Genomic DNA, 25812 nt, shown 5'->3' with positions numbered 1-25812 from the left:
GTCTTCTTGAAAATAAAACTTTATTACAAGTTATTCTAACGACATGTGTTAAATAGAAGTGTAAGTTTCGTAAATATTGAGAAAATAAATATTAATAATAAGTAATTTTAATTTTACATACCTTAAGGCCACTATTACTTAAAGATAATTTTTTGGAGCATCAACATCGCACTTTCAATCACAAATACACTTAAGTAACCATATTCAGGCTAAACTAAAAATTGATAAAAAAATATTGAACTAAAATAGGGATTTTTAGACAATTATTATTTATTCATGAATTATTTTTGGCACAATGTCAGCAGAGGTAAAGGGTGACATATGGTTTCATTCAGGAACACAATGTCAAAATTACTCTATATAGATTATAGATATATATATATATATATATATATATATATAAGTATGCATTGTATGTAAGCTCGATTTGAATATATATATCACTACATAGTATAAAACAAAGTCGCTTTCTCTGTCCCTATGTCTCTTTGTATGCTTAAATCTTTAAAACTACGCAACAGATGTTGATGCGGTTTTTTTTAATAGATAGAGTGATTCAAGAGGAAGGTTTATATGTATAATAACATCCATTAAATAGTGGAGAAATACTGTTATTTTGTTATGTTATACCCGTGCGAAGCCAGAGCGGGCCGCTATGTTTTTATATACAACGTTCACAGTTTTTCTGTAGTGTATTTAGTATCAGCATTGCACCCGTGCGAAGCCAGGGCGGGTCGCTAGTAAAGTATATAGATGTACGTATTGCATGCAACTCTTAAATATCTACTAGATGTCTAAAGCAGAAAATTAGGTTTATTGTACTTTGTCGAGCAGGTGTCGCAACCCGCAACCATGGCGTCCCCTTTACAAAACCCCATCGGTTCGGAACTATCGCGGCCATCGGAGCGTTCACTCCACAGGTAGATTACAGGCTAAACTAAACAATACTGGTACGGCACGTTACTCGGGGCCGGTCTTTGATTACCGTTTCTTTGTACCTTTCGGTAGGATTATTATCAGGTAAAAATTAGTTATAGTTATAAAAACTTCTACGTATCCTCTTAAGCATCTATGGCCGCACGTATTTACATATTAAAAAAAAAAACATTTTATAACTTGACGATGTCTGTGGTATACAATAAAATTAATATTATTATCTATCTAAGTAAAGAATCCCTAGTTTTCAGAACTATTGTTTTCTCCTTGGGCCTTTCTGGTCAATTTAAAATCATTCATTTGTAATTTGATTGTTCGAGCGAGTTAGAACAAGTTCTAAGTACAGCAAAGGACATTAAGCCAAATTGTATCTGGTCGTTGTCGGCCTCGATCTGGTACATCCCACGTCCATGCCATGTTAGGTAACTAGAGCCTTGAGCCGGCGCCAACTTAAGCTCTTACTTTCATTGTCCAATGATTTGATTACAATGAGGCCGCACTAATGACGTTGATTCCACGCTCAACATGACCTCTGGCCGGCATCACGTTAATTTACGTGACGATTTATGTAATTTGACCTATACGGCTAAAGTGATTATTTTTTAATAACTCTTTACGTGTAACCAATTGTCACTTGACCTAATAATTTGTAATCAATTTCGTAACCGTCCTAGTTACCTTCGTGCGTCTTTGTTGATATTTTTGTAATTTAAAGTATTGGACAGTTTCGAGATAATATTCAGTTATTCATCAATGGTGAGAAATCGTCACGGCTTAATTTCTTACTATTATATAATGGATTAGACTCAAACTCAGTTCTGGTTTATCTATGTTATTTCATATTCCTTAATCTTTTAGTTCTTCTGTAAAGTTAGTGTATTACAGGAATACTTAATTTATGAAATTTATCTTGCAATTGTCAGATTCGCCTCCTTGGTTTAATGGCAATGTATTTATAATATGGCCTGTTGTCTGTAGATCGGGAGGACCTGGATTCGAATCCCAGGTCACGTCAATCCCAGATAAAAGCACTTGGAAGAATTTTAAAGATATTTTTATGGTTATGTAACTATAATTATTTCCTGCGTGTGAATATTATTAGGTATGTCTTCACAACATCCTTTATAACAGAATAATTACCATATTTCACAGAAATGTTAGTCCATGGGTAGATTATACCGTCAAACCGCGTGATCGGGTTTTGTTCAACATTGCATCTCGTAATAATGTTATTCTGGGAATCGTACGACATAAAATATTTCAAAGCATCTTCTCAAATTCTGTAGTCGATATACATCCTTTCTGAAAAATAATTTTTCTTATTAAAGAGTCAACTTTGTGTTTTTACGCGTCTAACTTGAAATCCTAACATTATATTAATTATATGTGTTTTTGGAAATGACTACTTCTTATTATACCTAGTCTTGCCATAAATATTGTAATAAAGAAAAAAGAAAATTGTTAACTGCAAATAACATTTATTACTTTTACAGTGTGTCAGTTTAATACATAAATATAAAACAATTAAAAATATAAAAAGCTTATTCGAAGTGGTCTCCATTGGCTGCAATACAGTCCTTTAAACGATGAGGCCAGTTATCAATAGAAGCACGCACTCTTTCCATGGGAAAATTCTTCACTGCCAATCGTATAGATTGTTTTAGGGACTCCAAATTATCATGGCGTTTAGAGCAAGCTGTACTCTCTAAAACTGACCACAAATCATAATCCAGCGGATTAAGATCGGGACTAGACGACGGCCAGTCTTCAGCTCTGATGAAGTCCGAAACGTTCGATTCCAACCAAGACTGCGTGGACCGAGCTTTATGACCCGGCGCCGAGTCTTGCTGGAAGGACCATACTTGGTTATTGAACATGGTGATGTTAAGGGGCTTAACTACCTTCTCAAGAATGGTATCTTGATACACTTGTGCCGATGTTTTGATACCTTTTCACAAAAATATGGCTCAGTCACTCCTTCATAGCTAACACCCCACCAAACCATCACTGAAGTCGGATAATGTCCACGTTGCACTCTGTCGACTAATTGGGAAGCTTCCTTAGAGCTTTGAGCATAAATACGGTCATTTTGTTTGTTAAAATGTTGCTCAATTGTAAAAATTTTCTCATCCGTAAACAAAATTTTTCTGTGACCTCCCTTTGCGTACCGCTTCAGTAGTTGTTTCGATTTTACCACCCTATTCTTCTTTAAATTATCAGTTAAGAAATGGCCAGTGCGTCTCTTATAGGCTGCAAGTCCTAAGTCATCTTTTAAAATACGCGACATGGTTCTAGGTGCTATCTTCATTTCCCGAGATAAAATCTTTTGCTTTCGGACAGGATTTCTTCGAATTCTTTCCCTTACTGCTTTGACCACCTTTTTCGTACGAACACTACGTGGACGGCCAGATCTTTTTCTGTCACAAACAGAGGAGGTCTCATTGTACCTATTAATAGCCCGGTACACAAACATTTTACTAATACCAAGTGTATGGAGAGTTTTAAAAATTGCATTTGGCTCCATACCTACTTTGTGTAATGCTATCACAGCGATTCGGTTCTCTTTATCACCCCACACCATTTTAATATCGCAAAATATTTTACAATGTATTGGCGCCAAAATGAGAAAACACAATGAACAATCGTATAAAAATGACAGATTCGAAATTCAAATGTAATATTTTTTTATAATTAAGTGTAACAGTATTTATGGCCAGACTAAGTAATTTAAAACTGTATAATTTGGGGCATGATTTTTATTTTTTATTAGTTTTTTTCCTCATGCATAATATGTAATTTTGATTTGTGCAGATTATCCATGATAAAAGCCCCGCTTTATATTTTTGCGTAAAAATGGAGTCTGTGTTTTAAGGTAGACCTAAGGCTTAAGACCTAAGGTACGGCATAAAAAAATGTATTGCTAGAGCAATACATAGGTGAAAACTGCATTCAATTCCATGAAATATTTATACGTGGTGCGCGTGCTGTATATTTATACAGACAGGCAAAAATAAAAAAAAATAGTGTAGTTTTAGCTTGCTGGTTCTGTTGCTCTAATAAAGACCTCCCCGTATTAGTTTTATTCTATATCTATAATGTTTGTACATGAACCTGTTACAATTTTATTAATATTATGTAGTATACTGATAATTCCAAGACATCTAAATTTATTAATTTTATTTATTTAAGATATAAAAAACTTATAGCTTATATTAATATTAGCTCTGTATTATATACTATCCCACTGCTGCGCACGGGCCTCCTCTACTACCAAGAGATATTAGGCCTTAGTCCACCACGCTAGCCTAAAGCGGATTGGTAGACTTCACACACCCTCAAAATTCCCATAGAAAATTTTTCATCTATGCAGATTTCCTCATGACGTTTTCCTTCAACGTTAAAGCAAGCAATCATTCTGAAATAACACTCATCGTTTTAGAAAATCGGAGGTGTGTGCCCTTTTGAAGCTGCGGACATTCGTCTCGGCAATTCTGTCCACAACCAACTAGGCTATTATAACCTTCACTTATAATATTCTTATAGCTATAAATAAGCGAACAAATACTATTGCTAAGAAGACAATTTCAATTATATGTATATGTCGATAGGTTTCGAAGATGGTTCCCTAGCTAAGATAACTTCGTGTAGCATGTCGCTTTCAACTCACGACGCGGTACGGGCCACCCATCCGTGGTGCTTTCTACTGATCGTTCATGCATTAGCATGATTGCTATCACAAACATGGCATTCCGTTGATTACCTGTAGAAATAGTACTAACAGTAATATGGTAATTAAGTTGTGCCAATAATTATTTGATGTAAATTACAAGTGGTTAGCGTTCTTTATAAAAAAAAACTTTATTTATGAGTACTTCAATGTGTGAACTAATTATGTTTCCATCGCCAACTTGTGAGGAGTTTTCCCAATGGAATTATTTAGTCTGTTTAATATTCTGTAACCATAGCTACAAAATGAAAGTTCCGTAATTAAACTAGAGCAAAATGGGATTGCTTAACTAGCCATATATTTTGTTCGCATAATACACGAGACCCACATTACGTAAATCATTCGCAAAGACGCCATAAATCAACTATTATATTGAGCGCTCGCGCTTGCTTCTATTGAGTGCCTTTTGTATTGGATCTTCAAATGAATACTTGTGAGATACGTTGCTCAAAGCTTTTTACTAGGCGTTTTGAATTTAAGAATTGTTTAAAGCTACTTTTGTAAATAGATATAAGATGTTTATTATTGTTTTCAATTATTTCTTGTTTATTTACGTATATAATAAATATATCGTATAGGTTTTATCATTTGATTAAACAATTTTTGTTTTTATTTTCAGAGTGGGGCGTCAATAGTGAAGCGGGCGAAGCGAGCGAGCACGACGCCGGTCGCATGCGTCCCGAGGACTACAGGCTCGTGTTCCTCAGTTCGGACTCCTCGTGCCGCGAGGATACGGAGGACTCGTCATCAACGGCGTCTTCCGCAGCGCCGCCCGCGCCCGAGGACTGTGATTGGGACTACTTCGAGCCGGGCGCGGCGGCGCCGCCACCTATACCTCCTCCTACCAAGCACGCACCACAAGTCTGTCCGAGACAGTGTTCTTGTGGTGCTGAGCCCCGTATAGTCGCTGTGCCTGTACCAGTTCCCGTACCAGTGCCCGCTGCGCTTTGGCCAGCATTACTCGCCTTCCCCACGCAGAACCCACCGCCGCCACACTGGAATACGTACCCCGGTTTCCCACCTTTAGATGCCGCGGCGCTCGCCCGGCTTACCACGGCCGCAGCCGTCGCAGTCACCGCCGCCGCTACCGCCACCGCTTCCGTTACGTCCCAACCGAATAAACTCGAGATGACCACCGTAGAAAGGACCGATAAAGCAATACAATCTGAAACGTCACATTCGCCTGAGCCTCGTGATAAGGATAAGACCGATAACAAACACGAACAAATCGAAGCCGAAACGTCAGTCGGAATAAAAGTGATAGCCGAGGAGGACCGTTTATCCGTCCTGTCAGAGCAAGCTGACGTTATGCCGGACCACCTGGATGCGGAGAAGGCATTCGCGTCGTCTAATGAATCTGGCGACTCTAGTGACTCTGAAGGAGGCGTGGCGAGGCGCAGTTATGATGTCACGAGTGGCGCGCCCGAGGAGCCCGCGACGTCGGACGAAGATTCTGATGATTCTGGAGGAGGTGGGGGTCGATTTTCACGCGTATTTGTAGTTAATCCAGCTGATTCTTCATCTGACTTAGAAGATAATGCTGACAGCAGTGGAATTGATTGTGATGATTCTTACGACAAAAAATCCGACAGTTTAGAAATAATTAATGTTGAGGTAGTGATGGAAAATGAAGTTAATAACAGTGCAGAGTTCAATAACAGTGTTCATCAAAATGATGACAATCCAAGTATTGTGTTGTTGGATTCAATTAATTTTAATGAAGAATATTCCTTAATTCCGTATGGGAATAATAGTGACGAAGGAGATAATGATGGAGGAACTCGAAAGTCAAATTTCTTTAAATTCTGTGATGAAAACATGCTTCAAAGTGAAACGTGCGAACAATACAACAGTTTTAATGCGGCATGTAGCTCGAGTAGCGATAATTTAGATAACACAAACAATATAGATAATAATATTAATCGATGTCAAAGCATATCAGAAAGCATTGAATGCGATTCGTTGACTAATAGCTGCAACACGGAAAGCGATATGAAAGTAAAAGTCACAGTGGAGCTACCTTATGAAAAAAATAAAAAAGAATCAATATGTACGGAAATATTACCCGAGTCTCGTAAATTATCATCTTCACCCGAACCGAATCAAAATAATTTAAGTTCACCGGTTCAGGAAAAAATCGATCTGTTTAAAGGTATCGAACGCACGCTAAGCGAACTTTTAAAGAAAGAATTAATGGGGGAGCAAGGGGAGGAGAAAATGCACGTCAGCAGGCCGGTTTGCACGGAAACGGAGGGGGGCGCTTGCGCACCTGCCGCTACAACAGTTTGCCGCTCGCGTACGGCTTGTGCGGACGGTTCCGCGCGCTTCACTAGCCGCGTTATGATAACGCACGACCGCGTCTCCGTCGTCACGTCGGACACGACGCGGCTTATGCGCGACATCACAGTGCACCACACCAACTCGCAGAGTGATTCAGAACCAGAAACAACTGTACAACAAAACGAAACTGACGAACGATTATCCGACGACGAAACGCCACAGCCTTCGGGCGGAGTGACTGTTGTTAGCAATGCCGACACTCTCTCAGCGGTCGTGTGCCTCGAGGAGGGGCTCGCCGATGACGACTCGTGGGTCGAGGACGTCAGCCATGACGAGGACGAGGCCACTTCACCGTCTGACACCGATTCTGGGGACGAAGCATCTTTACCCACCCGAGGGGAGGACTTTGCATACTGTAGGCGTTCATTGGACTTCACCTTGCACACAATCGTCGAAGAAAGTTGCGAGGAAAGTGAAACGGAACACACGACTAAGAAATCGCGACCACTGTCGGCCACTGAATTAGAAAAATATTTTTTCTTCGGCTTAGGAGACGGAAGAAACGCCCGGGAAGATGAGGACGCAGTGTCGGAAACGTCCAGTGTGTGTAGTGAGGGCGGTGAATCTATTGTTGATAATGAGCAACCGAAACGAAGTGGTGATAGTGATAAGCTTGTAACATCGCGCTTAGAAAAATACTTTCTATCCGGTTTTATGGGCTTTAATCAGGAACAACATGATTCAGACGGATCCGGTAGCGTAGGAAGTGACAGTGAGGGTGGCCAAAGTCCCGAACAAAGACGAAAACGTTTGGTTCGTGCGCGGGGAACGCCCCGTTCTCATTCTTCTTCATTAGACAACTTATTAACCGGCGAGGAACCATCTCAAGATGCTCAAGAAGTGTCAGATGGTTCTAGCACCGAGACAGAAGACAGACATGATTCGTCCGAGCGTCTCGATTTGCAAGGTGAGTGTAAGAGAAAAAAACAAAATAAAAAAATGCGTGGTTCACCCGCCGACGAGCGACGTCAGTCCGCGGAGTTTACTGAGGAGACTCGAGATGACACTAGATCTGTTTCAGAGGGTGAAGATGGTAATACAACACCCCGACCCGAGTTTCCTCCCCTTGGCTCCGAATTATCCGAATCTAAAAAACAAGCGAGTAGGGATAGTGGTTTTGTGGGTAGTTGCGACGATTTATTACGAAACGGAGATTCTAGCTCAGAATTCACTAGATCATACGAACCTAAAATGGAATTAGAGGAGATTATTGAAGAAATCCGACCAGACATTGAGGAACGCACTGAGTGTCCTCCTTCATCACGACCACCGCAAAGTCCATTGACCCGCAAAGATAGCTTTAATAACTGGTCGTCAGACGAGGAAACAAATCTTATGATGTCCAAAATGCGTCAATTTTTCAAACAAATGATAAATACTGCTAATGTCCGGACATCTACCCCAGCGTCGTCGACCTCCGAAAGTACACGCCCGCCGAAACCTCCACAATTATTATACTTTGAAAGTGAATTAACACGATTAATGAAAACAGTACCAGGTATACGAGACGAAGAAGTGCGTGAAATAGTTGAGTATCTGTCTAGTGAGGATACGTGGAGTGATTCATACGATTCATCAGATTACGCGGGCTCAGACCTGGAAGGAACTACTGCTAACAGAACAGCATTACGAAAACAAATATCGGAAAGTTGTCGAGAAATCATTGACGAATTTGATCGAGGCAACGGAGACCCAGCTTCGCTCGAGCGGGATGCTGCTGGTGCGTACCGAAAACTGGCAGCCACATTGGGTCGTGCGGGCGAGGGTTCTCCACCTTTATTCGGCAAAGTGATGAGGCATATCGGTGGGAGGCTAGTGGCGTTGATGCATGAAGTGTCTGGTGGTGCGTCACCAAGCACAGACGACGATAGCGCCTCAGAGCCTGGAGCGTTAGCTCGAAGTCGATCTCATGATATCCTTGAAGCGACCGCGAGTAGGGGAAGCGTGGCGAGTGATTGTGAGAGGTTCTCGTGGCGTGGTAGTTTCGAATCTGCTCTACTTGCTGCAGATTCTCGCGGCACGCTAGGCGGAGGAGGTTGCGAGGCGAGACGCTCGCCGGCGGGCGCCGATCTCGCAGCACAGAAGTCACATTCCAGAAGTTGTGGGGCTATTAGCGGGAGTGAGGACAGGCTGTGGCGCGGGAGACGGAGGGCGTCTGCTCCCGATGCAGAGGTGAGAAACTTACTATTTCCTTATTATATCAGCTTTTAAGTATGTTCAATATGGCGTGAATTACTCTACTTAGTCATCTTTTTGTTGGCCCACTAAAATGTCAATGTCGTTTCATAACGTAAGATAAGACAAAGATTGTAAAACCCTTCAGTTCACATAGATAAAATGGGCATGTTTGTTTATTAGAATGTCTATTATGAAACGACTTGTTTACTTTAAACATATAGGAACTGACAGTGTTCATGCGCAGGCGCAACAGATGGGATAAAAAGTTATTTGTTGCAGTCGGAAGAAGAGCAACGGTCTGGTTCGTTGCCACGGTTGCCTTCCGTGACGGGTCCGTGCACGGTACCGGCTGGCCCGGTCAAATCGGCCCGGTACAGGGCGCCCGGGTTCCGTACGGCTACCCGGGCAGCGTCGGCTCCAGGCTTACACGCCCCAAGGCGCCGCAGACCACCACCGACACCACAATTACCACCGCCTGCCGCCCCGGCGTCAGCTCCTAGTTTACAGGGTAAGTCTAGAATACTCTATTACTGACCTTCGATATTAAATAGGCAGTGAAATCTAATTACCAAAATTAATATACTATACTATATCATCACTTTAACACACAAATATTTAAAACTAAATAAAAAAATGTTTATAAAAGCGTCGAAAAGAAACTTAAGAGAGTAATTATACTTTCTCAGACGTTACCTAAACATCTTATAATTATTTTGCGCGCTTAGGAAATAACGATGATGTAGCTTAAATATGATTAAGGCCTAGTCGAAAATGAATTCTACTAATCATGAATTTATTGGCTTAGTTCTAAATGGATAACAATTCTCATTCAAACAAAGAACGGACATTCAGTCAGCTGATTAGTTACGTAAAGCCGCGAGTAAACTACTTGTGAAATTATGCTTTCTTTTATTCTCAGGAAACTAGTTTACATTGTCTGATATTGAAGAAAAGATTAAAAGTCGATATTCTCGATAACTTTATGTATTTAGTGAATTATGTATTCGTAATGCATAAAGACATTATCGTAATGACATACTTAATTTATTATTTAATGATAACCAGTAAAAAATTGCAATACAACCATATTATAGATATATTAAAACTTACTCATAATACCAAGAACTCGTTAAAACACACTGACCTTTAAAAATACGCTTTTCATAAAACTATAATGTACAAAACTTTGCATAAATAAACTAAATGGATACAACCGATAAGGCGGTTGTGACATGACTATCAACATCAAACTGCCTATATAGGTATTTTATTTATAATGGTTTTCTTAAACATCAAACACTCAAAGCCCTACGTATTCATTCACCCCATTACGTTGGCTTAATTTTCCCACAAATTACAGTGTATAATATAGTAAAAGAAAAAATCATGGTCATTCACACTGTGAACAATAGATGACAGTAGAAATGGTCAGCAAATTATCTCCGACCTCTTGGATTCTTCAAATACCGTTGGTGATGTAACATGAAATTCAAACAAAAACTAAACTCATTGATGTTAAAGTCACGTTCGATGCACTTGCTGCGGTTTCGTGTGAATTCAAACATTCCAAAACGTTAGTACTTCTTGTTTAAACATGGAAAACAAATTGCAGGCGTATAAAGGCCTTCTTAAATTATATAAAAATATTGGAGAAAGTTACTTGAAAGGGTCCTGCAGTTTTAACTTTAATTCAAATTGTGTTACAATAAAGATCGAAAGAAGAATGTTTTTGTTATCACATTTTTTTTAATTTACTACAATAATGTCTTTTCATATTTTTTTCGTCTATACATTTGCCAACTGTACAATACATCCATGTAATTACCATGTAATTATTTTTTAATTCCGTAAACTTTTTAAATTTCGAATTCATCAATCTATCGCTTTTGCAACTTCATTAAGAAAAAAAAAACATAACTTTTGTAATTGTATAATCATTTAATCATAAAACTTATATCATTGAGTTTGAAATAGACTTTCATTTAATTACAATTAGCGTTGAGATTAAAAAGTCTTGAATGCAAAATCACTTCCTAATTGCGTAATCTATTGATTTATTGATCTATATTATTCTTCAATCATGAACTATGTATCATTGAATCTCCCTTTATAGCTTACTTTAATAGTCCAGAATTGAGTATAAAATAATTAAAACAGAATTCCCACAAATCTGACGAAGATTAATGAAATGCCGAAACGTACTTGGATAACCAACGTTGGTAATAATGTCCAAATATGAAACATAATTGAATTCGTTTAACGCACATTGATTGCTTAAGAACAAGTAACAGAGACAAAAACTGGTGTACAAAAACTCAAACATTCCATATTGATTGTAACTTCCATTGTAACACTACATATAAACAAAGCCAGTTTGTAAATCGTCACGCTGAAGGAACATGGTTAAAAAGTAGGCCTAACTGTTTAGTCAGACAATTTTCTCCGTTCATATCTACATTCCCCGACAAACGCGTCGACCTTAATGGCTTCAATACCAATTTCTACCTTTTTAGACGCATCTTTCTTTATTATAAAGTCGTTTACGTTTTTACCAAGAATACGTGTTCTCGCGATAACTTTGATCACTTCTGATAACGCTAACTGTTTCTTGACCACCAAAGTTATATTTACTGATATTATTTAAATTATTTCATCATATTATTTGTATTATTTGTAGTAAAATACCATAGTTATTTAATTTAATAAATGTGATTCTTTAACATGAATAAGAACGTAAGACGCAATATTCCGGAGCTTCTACAAACACAAAAGTATTTATAAATATCTAATACGGTATAACTAAACTAATTTCTATATTTCTTTTTTCGAAACGTCAGGAGTAAATTATAATATAAAACCCACCATAAAATCCGTAAAATAGTTTAATTATAATATCTAAAATTCACGTAAACATAAGAAATCATTATTCTATATTTCCGATACTCCTTTATCGTAATGTAGGCGTGATTATCCACTAGCAATTTGCCAGCCCTAAAGTAGAGCGATAAGAGCAGGCTTCATACGCAACCCAGGTAACACCTTTCAAAAACATCCAAAACCAGTTCCATAGCTTCCGGCTGATCCGACGTAATCACTCGGCGAGCGGAGCGCGACATGAATTCGAATCCAGTGCTTCGATCAGTGATCGGTTATTTGCTTACTGTTAAGAGTTTCAAGTAATAAGTATTTTGATATTTTGTATTTTATACCACAAAGTGACAAGTATGTCTGATTGTATGTGATTGTATTGTATGACAATACTTCGCCAGTCGATATAATTATGCCATCTAGTTCGGATATATAAGAAAATAAATAAACTGAAATAAAAAAGCCATTGCCTGAGTCATCTTCTGAGTGTTAATTAACTAACAAAAGGATGTAAATCTTTTCCAACAGGATATTAAAGCTATCTTACACACATCTGTATTTGGTGACATCATCAGATATTTTGGATATTCTTCACGACCGTCGTTATAATAAATGACACAATATTTAAAATTATTTCTAGATACCCTTTTTGCAAGGTTATGATTTATTATTTTAATTTATTATAAAAACTTGCCTCTTATAATTAAATATGCTTATGATAAATAATGTTTTACGTTCTTATTTTTTTATATTATAATCCATAAATATCACCAGAACTACAAAAATCACATACTACACCGTAATACTATACTCTAGTCTCTGAGACTATGCGTTACGTCTCAACAAGGCTAATTATACTATGTCCTTGAAACTAGAAACCAGCAGTACTTTAAAAATGCACGGAACGGTAATAGACAGGTACCTTAATGAATACTAACATGAGTATATTTAATAAACCATTGAAGTATAATTTTAAAATCTAAATCAGCGTTTGACTAGACATTAAAGATTTTATCGAACATGACAACAGACCACGTGACGCGTTTATTCCTTCCAAAATATAAGAACTAAATGTAAGATAAGTAGTAGAATATGTTATCGTCCTAGCAAGCTATGACTTGAATAATAAACTGTTTATATTAATAAATGACTAACCTTGACTTGTACTGTGCTTGTACGAAGGATATGAATAACAATAATCCATTTGGAAGGTGTTGGCTGCGAACTGTAGGACCATTACAAGCTTAAAACTTTGTATACAGTCGACTAATACTAGCAGAATATATTGAAACCTTCAATTCACTTATTCACTTTGTGTTTTAACCATTTTTTTTCACAAAAGTAATATAAAAGGGTTTACTTAACTGCACACAAAGAAGTTTGAATCGAACTGGACGTGTATAGGTGACTTAAAGTTTTGAATTTGTTCACCTACTATTGTGGCTTTTATACTTGATGTATTTGTAAAATCTTAGTGTTACTTTTCTTACTTTGTTTTGTTTATATTTTTTTCTACGAAGGTTGACTGCTCTACACTCTAGCACTCAGGCATAATGTAGCTCCTTACTAGTGAAAAAATCTGTCTAGTAATGCCTAACATAAGCGCGTTTAAACAAACACAAACAAACTTTTCAGCTTCATATAATAGTATAGATGTGCGAGCCTAAAAATTAATCTTCTATTTGCTGCAAATAGTTGCCTGAGATGTGGCAATATTACCTACATTTTGCACTAACTTTGTTAATGCGCGTGAGAAAACATTTCAATTTTGTTCTTTATGAAAACAACATGCTTCACACTTACATCATGTCAAGGACTCATCAATGCAAGCATATTAAATATTCTCTATATTGCAACATAAGAAATCGATTGTCCGTCTATACTTTAGACAGTATGGACTATGGAGTATCTTGGCCTCTATTTCTCAATAGTAGTTTCACGCTCACTGGCCACTATTTAGTATTATCCGGTTGCATAGAGCATTGTAGTGACAGTCAAATATAAATCGTTCACTCGGGATTTGAAAATGTATTGTTTCGCGCGGGAAGCCCTGGTCTAAGCGTTGATGTTGACACGCTTTTGGTTTAATAAAACAAAGGTACTGCATTTACCAAATAACAAGATTTATGCAACTGTTAAGTAGAATTAGCATGGTGATTCCATATACCCTGTGCTTAATTATTTCTAGTTTCGACCACGGAGTAATATCTTTTTTATTGATCGACTTACGGGAGAAATGTTTAGATAATAACTATGAAATAAAAATGGAAATAGCAATCATCATTTGAATAAAATAATTAATGTAACTTATGTTTTTTAATAACCACTCATTTGCTAGGTCTGATGTTTAAATACAATATTTTTTAACAGCTATACAGCACCTTTAATAGAGGTCAAAATGATACAAAATTGAAGGTTCAGTATGAATTCTTATACGTTTCGTGTCTATTGAATTGTTATAATCAATTATAAGGTAGTAACAATTATTGGTATTAATTGTTTCCACAACATAACGATAACATACGGAAGGTTGTAAATTTCGAGTCATTATTAGTTTAGTAAAATCAGATTTTATTTTTACAATACATCTTAATCCTTTTTTACTCGGGGTAAAAATTAATAAACATAGTATTTAATATGTATTCATTATTTGGGAATAACATTTATAAACACATTATCCAAGTAACATTAGATTCTTAAAGTTTTTGAAATATCCAAATATATATTTATAAATATAGATATCAATGTTTATACTCCATAAAAATAATGTTGCATTTCCGTGATGGTTATCTAATCTTTGTATATTAAGATCTATAATTTATATTTCTACATTTTGACAATCTGGTGGGGATTTTATCGAATTCGTTTAAGCGTCAATGATAATATGAAGTAAACATACCCATGAGCCATGCAGTTATATGAAATTAATCTATAATTATGAACATGATTCCAGGAAAAACCTTGGTCTAAGATAGTTATCATAAAAAAATAAAACACACATGATTTAATTTTGTATTTTTGAACAAAGTTGTTTTGAAGAATGACTTTTTATACCTATCTACTTACTAATAATATGAATTTGTATATCTGCCTAAGTGAATCTTAATATTTTATATTATTTTATCAAATACTCTTTCTTTCAAGCCAAATGCAAAAATATGCTTTGAATATTGATTGTCACCTGCCAATAGGCGGCACAAAATAAATAACTGTGCGAATATTTGCAAGCAAGACATGTCCGACCAAAATACATTCACATAGTCACTGAGGTTCACGGTGTTCCACTGATACCCTTCCAAATAAGCTTCAACAGGTTCGGACAAAAATTAAACTTATCGGTTTAGTATTAAGGCATACTTTCCATTTGTCAGATATATTGTAAATCGTCAGTGGGTAGATTGATTAGCCATTAAAAAAGCGATTTCTTGAGCATTATTATTGTTCAACATTTTACGCAATGACTTTCTTCTTATAATTTTGTGGCCTGTACTTCCCGTTACTCTCAAAGGCCATAATTTACACATAATTGAAATTACTAAATAAACTCTGGAATCGAGATTAATAGTTTTTGGGAAGTCAGTATTAACTTGATCTAAGATATTGAAGTTAATTACTTGGTTGCTTTCTGTATCACTTTCTATAGACTGAAATTAAAACAGTGAAATTAAAACCTAGAATGCTAGAGCATTTATTATTATTAAGTATGTCAAGAAACTAAACGCAATAATTATGGCAAACAATGGCTATAAAGACCAAGCTTACGTTTCGTGCAATGCCATTTTATAGTGAAGAAAATACCTCGCTCATTCTTAACGCATACTGATTCGTAAACCATACTAGGCACGCGAATTTAATGTTGATGGTGTTAAATAAAGATATATCTATTTGCATATTTGCGAACACGTATCTACGTAGTTCAAGAGTACAAGTCACAGGTCTTGTTTCTATCAAAACATTATTATAGTGAGCCATAACATCGAGAAATGAAACTCGGAAAGCATTGTTCGTGCTCGCAATATTTTTTTATCGAGCGCGTGTTACCGATTGTTGTCGATAAACGTATCGACATGTTATTAAATACTTTCACATCGACAACTTCTTACAATAAATTATTGAACTTAGCTAATCGTGTCTCTAATTACTTGCATACATTAATGCATTTAGAATCTATAATTACATTTGACCATTACGTAAATGTTGAATCGATTATGTACAACGCTATGAAGTCACGAACATAATTTTCCACGAATTTGTAAAGTTCGATTCACACGATAGTCGATAATCATTCAATAGAGAGCTCGCTAACTGATGGCTTGCTCGACAATATTTCTAAATCTTTGTTGATACAAAACTTGTGCGACTTGTCTGTACCTTCCGAGTGAGACTTAATTTCACAGTTAATCCTTAAAATATTTTTTTTGTGTTTATGTCAATGTGTGCAAATTACAGTCATATATAAGTGTATAGAAAGGTGCTAAATGTAATTTCTCACTAAAAGTTTATCACATATGAAATACCCGTTCAGTGCTAAAATATAAATAAAATCATACGAATAAATTATTGTACTTCAACCTCCGAGACTCACTGCTAAAACATTACAAATAATAAATTAATAGTAACAAATTTAATTATTTACCAAATAACAATATTCATAAACACATTAAAGTCGGATACCTGTATAATTTCAAACTACTTAAGCACTATACAAATAAATCTAATAACCAACTGGTATCATTCGCACACGCGACGTTCCCTATTGAAACATAAACACAAACAACGAACGCCCTATTGGTTTGTTCAACTGATCAAGGCGGAATTTGTCACGAACAAACTTTCAAAATATCTAGACGAAATGTCAGCTGATATTACAATCGTCCCACCAATAAAAGGTCGTATAATGTAATACTGTAAGTTTTGTAATATGACAATAATTGCACTGATCAACACGCGCTTTCCATATAACAGCTGTGTTCTGTCTTATCCGTTTTTTTAATTGTATTCTTTGCATACGCAAACTTTATAGGTTATAATTTATGTTTTTATGCTTGTTTTAAACAGACATCGATTGTACAAGATTTTTTGTGTTAATAATTAGAATCCAGAAGAAATTGGGCTTCTGGTTAAAGTTCACTATTAGTACTGTAAAGTTTGTATTGTATAATAATTGCTCACCGCACGAGATGTTTTAATCAGATCGAATCACGTGTATGTATTGTCAGTTGCTCGGCATGCGCCATGAACCGTGCTAGAATGTTTTCCTCGATGTACTTCGCAAGACATGCCTATGTTGGCAATGCTTGGACTATCTGCTATAATGACAGCGTGAATTCAACTAATGTGCAAGTATTGAGGCCGGCTATTGCCACATGTAACATGTCACTATCACATCGAACTCTATCGGCATGTTTAGAGCAATTCACACATTTAAACAAGTTTTCTCTCCATGTAGGTTGATATCTAATATATTGTGTATAACATTGTGGAAATCGGGTTTGGTCGTTACACATTTTTGCCAGTTATGTTAAATGGTCAATATGTGAATAAAATTTACATACGTATTAGAAATTATGTACCAATGGAATGCAGTTTTATACAATACCTTTCCATGTATGTCAAAGAAAAAACCTACAGATTGAGTGTAGTGTATGTGCTAGTTACTAAAATCACGAACACCTTCAAAACTAGTTTTGTATAAAAATAAGATGGACTGTCCGTTTCTTTACAGTTTTTATGAGTTTTTTTTTTGGTTAATGGCCTGGAAACAAAGATACAAAGTAAGGTAGAGGTACGATAAAACGTAACCATTTCTTACTCATTATTAATTACAAGAACAGTTGGATAACAGATTTTCACATAATACATGTAACATTGCTATGAGCTACTTAAAAATTGTAGTTAGTTCAAATTCTTAAATAATATTCAAATGCTTTATGAATCCCACGATACAGAAAATCTGTAAAGTCAGAACTAGTAATGATTATTACTTATTTATTTATTTATTTATTAATAGACACACCAACGATTTATCACAGAAAAATACAAATGAAGGATCCACAATATAAGGTACTTATTCTAGGTGACAAAGCTTTACAGGTGTATACAACACGATTGGCTAAATATTTTTTGTATAACAGAAAATTGAAATCACATATAAATTATTACCATTGGAATATATTTTTAGTTACCAACTTTATAGCTTTAATTGCAATATACTATCGCAAACATGATTCATTCGCCTTGGCCTTCTCATAGGCGTATGAATGTGTCTAAAAGTTAGTTTAAACAAGTCGATATAAACAAGTCTTTCGGCTTGCTGGCACAATGCACATACCAGTTTTATATTGTTCTAAGCTCCAACTAAGCGAGGCCGAACTGACGCAACATCAGATGAGTTCACTTCAAGTCGCCTTCGGAACAATATTTACGGCATAGTAATTGCGATTTATGCACGGTCATCTGTTGTTGATTATTTATTACTTTTTATATGATTATAACCAAAACAAATGTTATTTTAATGTTATATCGCCTCGGTTTAGCGGTCATGTACCAGTTGTGAAGGGCAGTTTCTTTAGTATGCATAGACAGAGCGTTATTTACGACAAACCATTTAAAAATATTTTTTAATTAATATATCTATAATTTGTATCGCTTTTTTAATCTTGGTGTGGCTTTGACCGACGTAAGTAGGCGACCTAAGTAAAACAATATTTTAATCCAATAGATACATTACGTCGGAGTGGCCTTAACGTGTTTACTTTCAAACGTAATTGGGAAGCCCGAGTATCGTTGAAATAGTTTCCGCAACCTGTGTCCGGTAATCTGACTAGTTCCATAGATAGCTGCCACATCCGTCATACTTAGAAATTGCGGTAAAATGCGATACCAATCTTTAGCAGCGAGTTTATTTGAGCTGAGTCCGCAGTCTCGAGCCAAAGTATTTTGTATGGGTATATTCCGTGTTCTATTATGTTATATAGAAGGTTTCTTGAACATCAGAACTAGTAAAAACCATTGAAATTAAACCAATTTTCGGATTCTATCGCGGTTTTGTATTTTATTTTTCACCCGACATTTCGAAGACTTTGCAGCCTTCATGGTCACGGGGGGGACTGATCATGAAGGCTGCAAAGTCTTCGAAACGTCGGGAGAAAAATAAAATACAAAAAACCGCGATAGAATCCGAAAATTAGTTTAATTTCAATGTCTAACATTCGCGTAAACATAAGAAATCATTAGTAAAAACCATCTCATGATAGCATTAATTTGATAGCAATTTGAAGTTCCGATGAAAACAATGAGGTCAGTGACATAAAATCTGTCTCAGATGTTTCAGAATGACATGCAGTGGCAAGCGATTTAATTAATTACAATATGTATTTCAAAATTCTGGGTGGTGTTACAAGTTTTAGGATGACTTAATGTTATAAGCGAGCGACTTGCCTTGTGTTATTCATACCTACAAAAAATTAAGCTGAAGATAACAAAACAGTGGTGTTATGAAAGCTTCTATGTTTACAGAGTTAACAAACGCTCGGCTTTATCTACTCATCATACATAGTCTGTAATCTCAAGTTCATTCTCCCGTGAAACGCGATCTTTATAATATACAATCTTTGTTGGCATTTTGAATTAATTGTGTATTCATTCATGCATTGCCAGTGATGTTTGAACTTTATGCTTTCTTTGGGACGAAATTGTATACAAATATTTTTTTCTAGATTTTAATTGTTTCAATAAGAGAACTAAGCGGATTAATTCTACTTAATTAACACATTAATAAGTCTTGTGTATCAGAAAGTATGGAAAGTTTTCGGTCCTACAATAAAGAGTGGAAACCAGTAGGACTGCATATAAATCACAAAAATTGATCTCGGCCCGGGAAGCAAACTAGGTCTACGTTTATAGTTAAGCAGGGGGTCCTATTCCGTCTATGAGGACGAATCCGTTTGCCATTACGGGCGTTCTAATCAAAAGATAGCTTTCATAGATGATTTAGGTTAATGGAATATTTTTCGGCGTTTTCATCTAAACAAAGTTGTCCATAATTAGAATGCCCGTAATTGGAAAAAGACGGATTTGCCCCCGTAGACGGAATAAGACCCTGATCTTACTTTAACTAAAACATAAGGCCATCACATGACCACAGCTCAATACACTTACTACGTCATCGCTTTACTAAGTCATCATTACCTTGTAATTGTTTCTCTTAGCGCATAATTTTTGTAACCGCGATGCAAAGGTTACCGCGGCCACTTTCTATCGCACCATGGGAAACCGCATTCATCTGTTTTTACATGTATTCGTACCATGTCACTTTCTAACACATTCTTATTGTACGTACTTAATGAAATTGTTCATCGGGTTTTCTATTGATTTGCATACCCTGTTCTTAAATATATCAAAAAGATTTATTTAAGACTAGCTTTTAGAAAAAAAAGAAAGAAAATATTTATTTGTAACAAGTGAAATTACACAATAATTACAAAAACAAAATACTTAAATCTATTTGCTCGTCACAAAACCGACTCCAGCTCAGCATAAGCTGATAAAAAAAAATCTTTTGCTCGCGTGAATGAGTTTTCCGGGATAAACTTCCCGAGATAGAAAGTAGACTATAAGCCCAAGGTCTTAATCTTTATCCATACCAAATTTCATAAAAATCCTTTCAGTAGATGTTAAGAAAATCGATGACATACAGCCAGACAGAAAAGGGGACTTTATTTTATAATATCTATAGATTTAAAAGGCAATTTAATCTGGTTATAATGATGTAAGATATCAAAATATGACGGAATAAAACGCATGCCTTGCTACTACAAAGTTGCAAAGTGTGTTACTGTTATAAATCATTGTGTACTAAATCATTGATTTGTTACATAAACGAGTTAGAGATTAGCTCGGTAACATACATAGCCGTAATCGGTACAATAAAATGAATAAAACGCTGAAGAAATACGTAATACACTAACCTAATAATGTTAAAAATAGTCTAATAATGTGATACAATAAATATTTACTAACTATGAGTCGAACTGCGGAACTATTACAACAGTGAACACAATAGTTCTATTTTAGTATCATTCGATTAAATAATCACAGCAGGTACAGGCCTGATGTATAAAAAGGGCAATATTTGTTTTATTTATAAAAGATTAGAGCAGTGAAGTCTCAATTTAATGCTTGAAGAGGCAGTCAGTAAAAACTGGTGCCAATCAACGAGTATAACAAAAAGTACGTCGGAGCTCATCACGTAGGTATCGAATTATCATAATAATCGATATGAAATGCGCATTTCGATTATCGGATTCAATCAAATCACGTATATGAAATTACTTGTAATGATACGGTCATCTCGTGATTTCTTTGACGTAATACTATGCATGTTATGTTTGTTATTTCGTAGAATTTGCTCGCATTTGTGCTCGAGTTTGTCAATTAATGGCATACTGTATTTGCTTCGAGATCAATATTATCTTAGGTTAGGACATTTGGAGGAAACTACTGTAATTGTATCTAACTTTAAGAGAATTATTTAAGTACTTTAATATTTTTAAAATGCTTAGGACATAGTCAACCCACTGCACCTGATGGTAAGTGGAGTGAGGTCCGATAAATTGTCGACTGACGAGAAATGATTCTCAACAGTCGACACAATTATTCCAGCTTATTAAAACCGGATATACGCAGGCTGATCCCGGAACGCGACACACTTACGTGAGCCAATATGGCGGGTTTTAACACATTGTGCATGGTAGCTGATATTCGGGCGGAAATAAAATATATTCTACCACCAGCAAAATAATTAGCAGTATCTAAGTATCGTACTCAGTTAAACTCACTTTTACAATCTCATATAGTGCCATATTTGAGTTTAATTTATACGCTAGGGTTGTGACTCCCATACATTACATCCAACAAAAGAGAACCCTACAGGGAACATATAATTGCGAATATATCAAGTTCCATTCTCAAACAACCAAATCTTCATAATTACTGAACCCGTATTTTACAACACTCATTGCAGTAAACAGTTGCTGCACATCATCATTTACAGTGTAACGGGGTATCCACAGCCACCGGTAATCACTCACCATCTCTAATGCATTGGGAACAGAAGTTCTTAATAGTGAGAAGTGTAGGGAATATTATTTGGTCATTCCATACACTATAAAAATTGTATTATGTGCTAATATCATCTCGATAATATTTTGATTCATGTTAAGAATCTTCATTTATCTTGAATCCTTTTTAAACTATTTGGGAACTTGAAATCACAATTTTCGATAACATTTCTCAAGCTTCGAACTGCTAGTTGATGTGTAATTTTAAACTCTGGTCTTATTTATTATAAGACTATTTTATTAAAATAATACACATTTAAGCCATTCTATTATTTCGCGATGGCCATGTGATTCCAACGTTGTGATTGTCGTAATATGAATGGCGATAATTAAAATGTAGGTTAGCCAATGCACAGTTAATACAGTTAGTTGATACATATATCTATTATAAAATGTGTACATAATATATATTGTTGATGTATCTGTTGTAACGCGCCATATAAGGAAACAAATTATAATGTAAATGGATATCATCAGATATGATCGCTAAAGTAAGTAATGAAAGATATAATAAGAATTTAAAAGTGCATTCTGAATGTTTTATTGTCATATTAAGATTCACGTTGCCAAAAAACAATATTTTACTAAAACTTAATAAAATATTAAAATAAACTTATTTAACTAACTAGGAGTTGGATTACTGGTTAAGAAAAACGTCATTATCTATAATTTTACTTACGATCAACTTAGTTACTAACTGTTTTTTTGTTGTTTTAACAAGAAAAAAAGTCGCAATTTATGAATTTTGACCTACATTTTATATTTATCATTATCAAATTCTTTATAAATTATCATTGATTTTTAGATTTGACTGGCTGAAGTACACTAACGGAATCATGTTCAAAATTCTACAATTTAAATATAGAATTATTGGCATACCACAAAGGACAGTAAACCCATATAAGATAAACATAGTATTGCAAGTAGACATATCAAACGTAGTAGTAGAATTATATAGACTTTAGTACTGTTAGCTTAACGTTTTCGGCTGTGTAAGCAACGACGTTTTTGCGCTCAGCCAGCCGTAATGTTCCACTCTGCTGACCACCCGGTGCCATACCTATCCTTCAAGAACTTTTTTAATACAATAAATTTTAAAAGTCACCTTCTATGTTCTATTCATTTATTTCCTGTTTTAAATGTTTATTTGTTCCTTTTCTGAGATTAAAATGGTGTTAAATGTTAATTTATACGGGTATGATAAAAACAGGTTGACACGCTAGAGTAGTTTGAAGATGTACCGCGAGATGTCAGGATTTTATTGTTTTTGAACGTTTGAAATTTAAGTAACAAGCTTGCCTATTACTTTTCTTTAATCAAAAACAACTATTTTGTTAACATAAAGTTTTTTATTTTTTTTTATGATTCGAAATGGTCGTACTTATATTTATTTATTCTCAAACATTTATTAAAAAATAATCTAAACCGTAAACTTTGGCAGACAATTCAAGGCTAATTTCTACGTCACAGCTTGTGGATTAAAATAAAAATAAATATTTAATAGGATTTGCTCGAATAATTACATTGGTGGCTATTTATTTATTTTACACTTTATAATAAACATAAATGTATGTATGTATTTGACGTCGTGTAATATTTTAGGCCATGGTCATTGCAAACAATTTGCCATCTGAACCAATATTTTGCCAGGTTCTAAATAGGCATGGTTTCACACTTATTCAAATAAAGTACCTATGTACTTACAGTAACATTAAACTAAATATTCATGTATTACTTAGTGACTTAAACACTTGTTAGGTGACTTAGCTTCTGCTAAAAAGTTGAAGTTACAATATCTACATTTGACAATAATACAGTTTTTTTTTATCTTTACCGATCCGATCTTTGTATATAAAAAACTGCGCTTAATTCCGAAAAATAGTATTATTCCAATGTGTAACATTAGCGTAAACATAAGAAATCATTATCACGAAAAGAGTTAACATGCAAAGTAGTAAGATTTTGGATATCTAAACGATTTTGATACAAAATAAGTTCATATTACGTTCCTTTTTAAATGCCACGTTGCATTTCATTTTTCCTTCAACCTTCACTTGCAAAAACAATGATATCGGTTCCAAAGATGAATTTAAATGATAGCGTAGCAAGTGGAATAAGATCTAGTAACGGTATTTTGATATCTATTTACTTTAATTTAGTTTGCCAAGAACCAAGTTTTTACACTTAATGAAATATATTTTGTACATACATACATAACATCACGCATTTATCCCCGAAGGGGTATGCAGAGGCGCAACTAGGGCACCCACTTTTCGCCAAGTATGTTCCGTCCCATGATGTGACACAAATATATTTTGTGGTTGAAATTAATATTATTACTTTTAAATTTAAACTTAAGAAAAATAATTGCGCTATCAGACATTATTTATACGACTGTCGAAACCAAAACCATTCCTTTAGATTATCAACCATAATTCTATTAAAGGAAGTTTCATTTCCCAATGGCTGAACCGATCTACTTGTTCTAATTTGCCCTCAAAATGTGATAGCGGTTAAGCAACTAAGATCTGTAGTGGGAGAATATGGAGTTTTCTATTTAGCTTGGTTATTTGTAATGAATGTTTGTGTCTCTATAACACCTACATGCAAGTAAATTGATTTCTATAAATATATTTGTTTATTTACTGACCGTGGTGCGAACAGTTGCATAAAACTTTACATATTGACTTCAAATACATTTTCTAGACCAGTCGCAAACGTCTATTGTATTTGTAATCGAAAAATGGAAAGTGAATAAATGCATTATCTGGTTTTGCCGTCACACGGGGAATAAATCTACAAATATATAATTAGTCCAATGGCATTGACAGATAAAACGTTGAATTTAGCGCAGCCTAACTAAGCAAGTAGACATAAAACTCATGGTCTTGTCTAAAAAACATAATTTTCAAAATGTTCTTACTTTAAATTCGATTTAATTTGCATTCTATTTAAAACAGTATTATTACTTATTTCTTAATTACTATACGCCAAAGTTTACAAAACCAATTCAATACAATACGTAATAAATGAAAAAATACTTTATGTAATTCAATACAATGTTTGAAATGTTAAAATTGCACTGACCCCCAAACATTACAAGAACACGAAGTCGGTAATGCAAATAAGAATGTATCTAAAATATCAATTTACGTACTGAATATACCGAACCAATTAAAAAATAAGAAAATAATTCTTAGTATTTAATTAATTAATTTGTTTAGCGAAGGTAAACACAGAAAAGGTTAGGTAAAGTAAAAATATACGATGCAGCCTTGCAGGCGTGGCATGTCCTCATCTCCGATCAATTAATCAGCTAACAATAAGATAAAAGTCACAAAAACTTCAAAATATTTGGTATTACATCAATCTGATTACACATTAGTAACTCAGACACACCGTGTTTATCACAATACTCAAGTTTGCGCACACGGCAGGTATCTCGCCACGTAAAAGGGAATGATGTCAAACCAAAAGTAGAACGTATTTTGTAACAAACCAATACGGAGCTACTACCGCCATCTAGCGTCGAATCGGCGCACTATTTCACCTGTGACAAGAAAACAACACAAGCGTGACATTGAATGATTCGAACCAGTTTCAAGATTTAAACACGACTTGTATCCGAATTAATGACCGCAC

The 25812-nt window shown here is 35.2% G+C and overlaps 1 protein-coding gene across 3 annotated transcripts in view; it reads left to right on the top strand.

The window, feature by feature from the left end:
• Positions 1 to 25812, top strand: part of LOC115456429 — a 90762-nt gene that overhangs the window by 46096 nt on the left and 18854 nt on the right. For all 3 annotated transcript variants that reach the window (XM_030185490.2, XM_030185489.2, XM_030185491.2), the window contains 2 exons: positions 5283 to 9175; positions 9461 to 9689. In XM_030185490.2, the coding sequence (XP_030041350.1) occupies positions 5283 to 9175; positions 9461 to 9689 (4122 nt within the window). The remainder of the gene's footprint in view (positions 1 to 5282; positions 9176 to 9460; positions 9690 to 25812) is intronic.

Source organism: Manduca sexta, chromosome 20, assembly GCF_014839805.1.
Source record: "Manduca sexta isolate Smith_Timp_Sample1 chromosome 20, JHU_Msex_v1.0, whole genome shotgun sequence".
Classification (NCBI taxonomy): domain Eukaryota; kingdom Metazoa; phylum Arthropoda; class Insecta; order Lepidoptera; family Sphingidae; genus Manduca; species Manduca sexta.
This window is presented reverse-complemented; position numbering and strand designations above follow the sequence as displayed.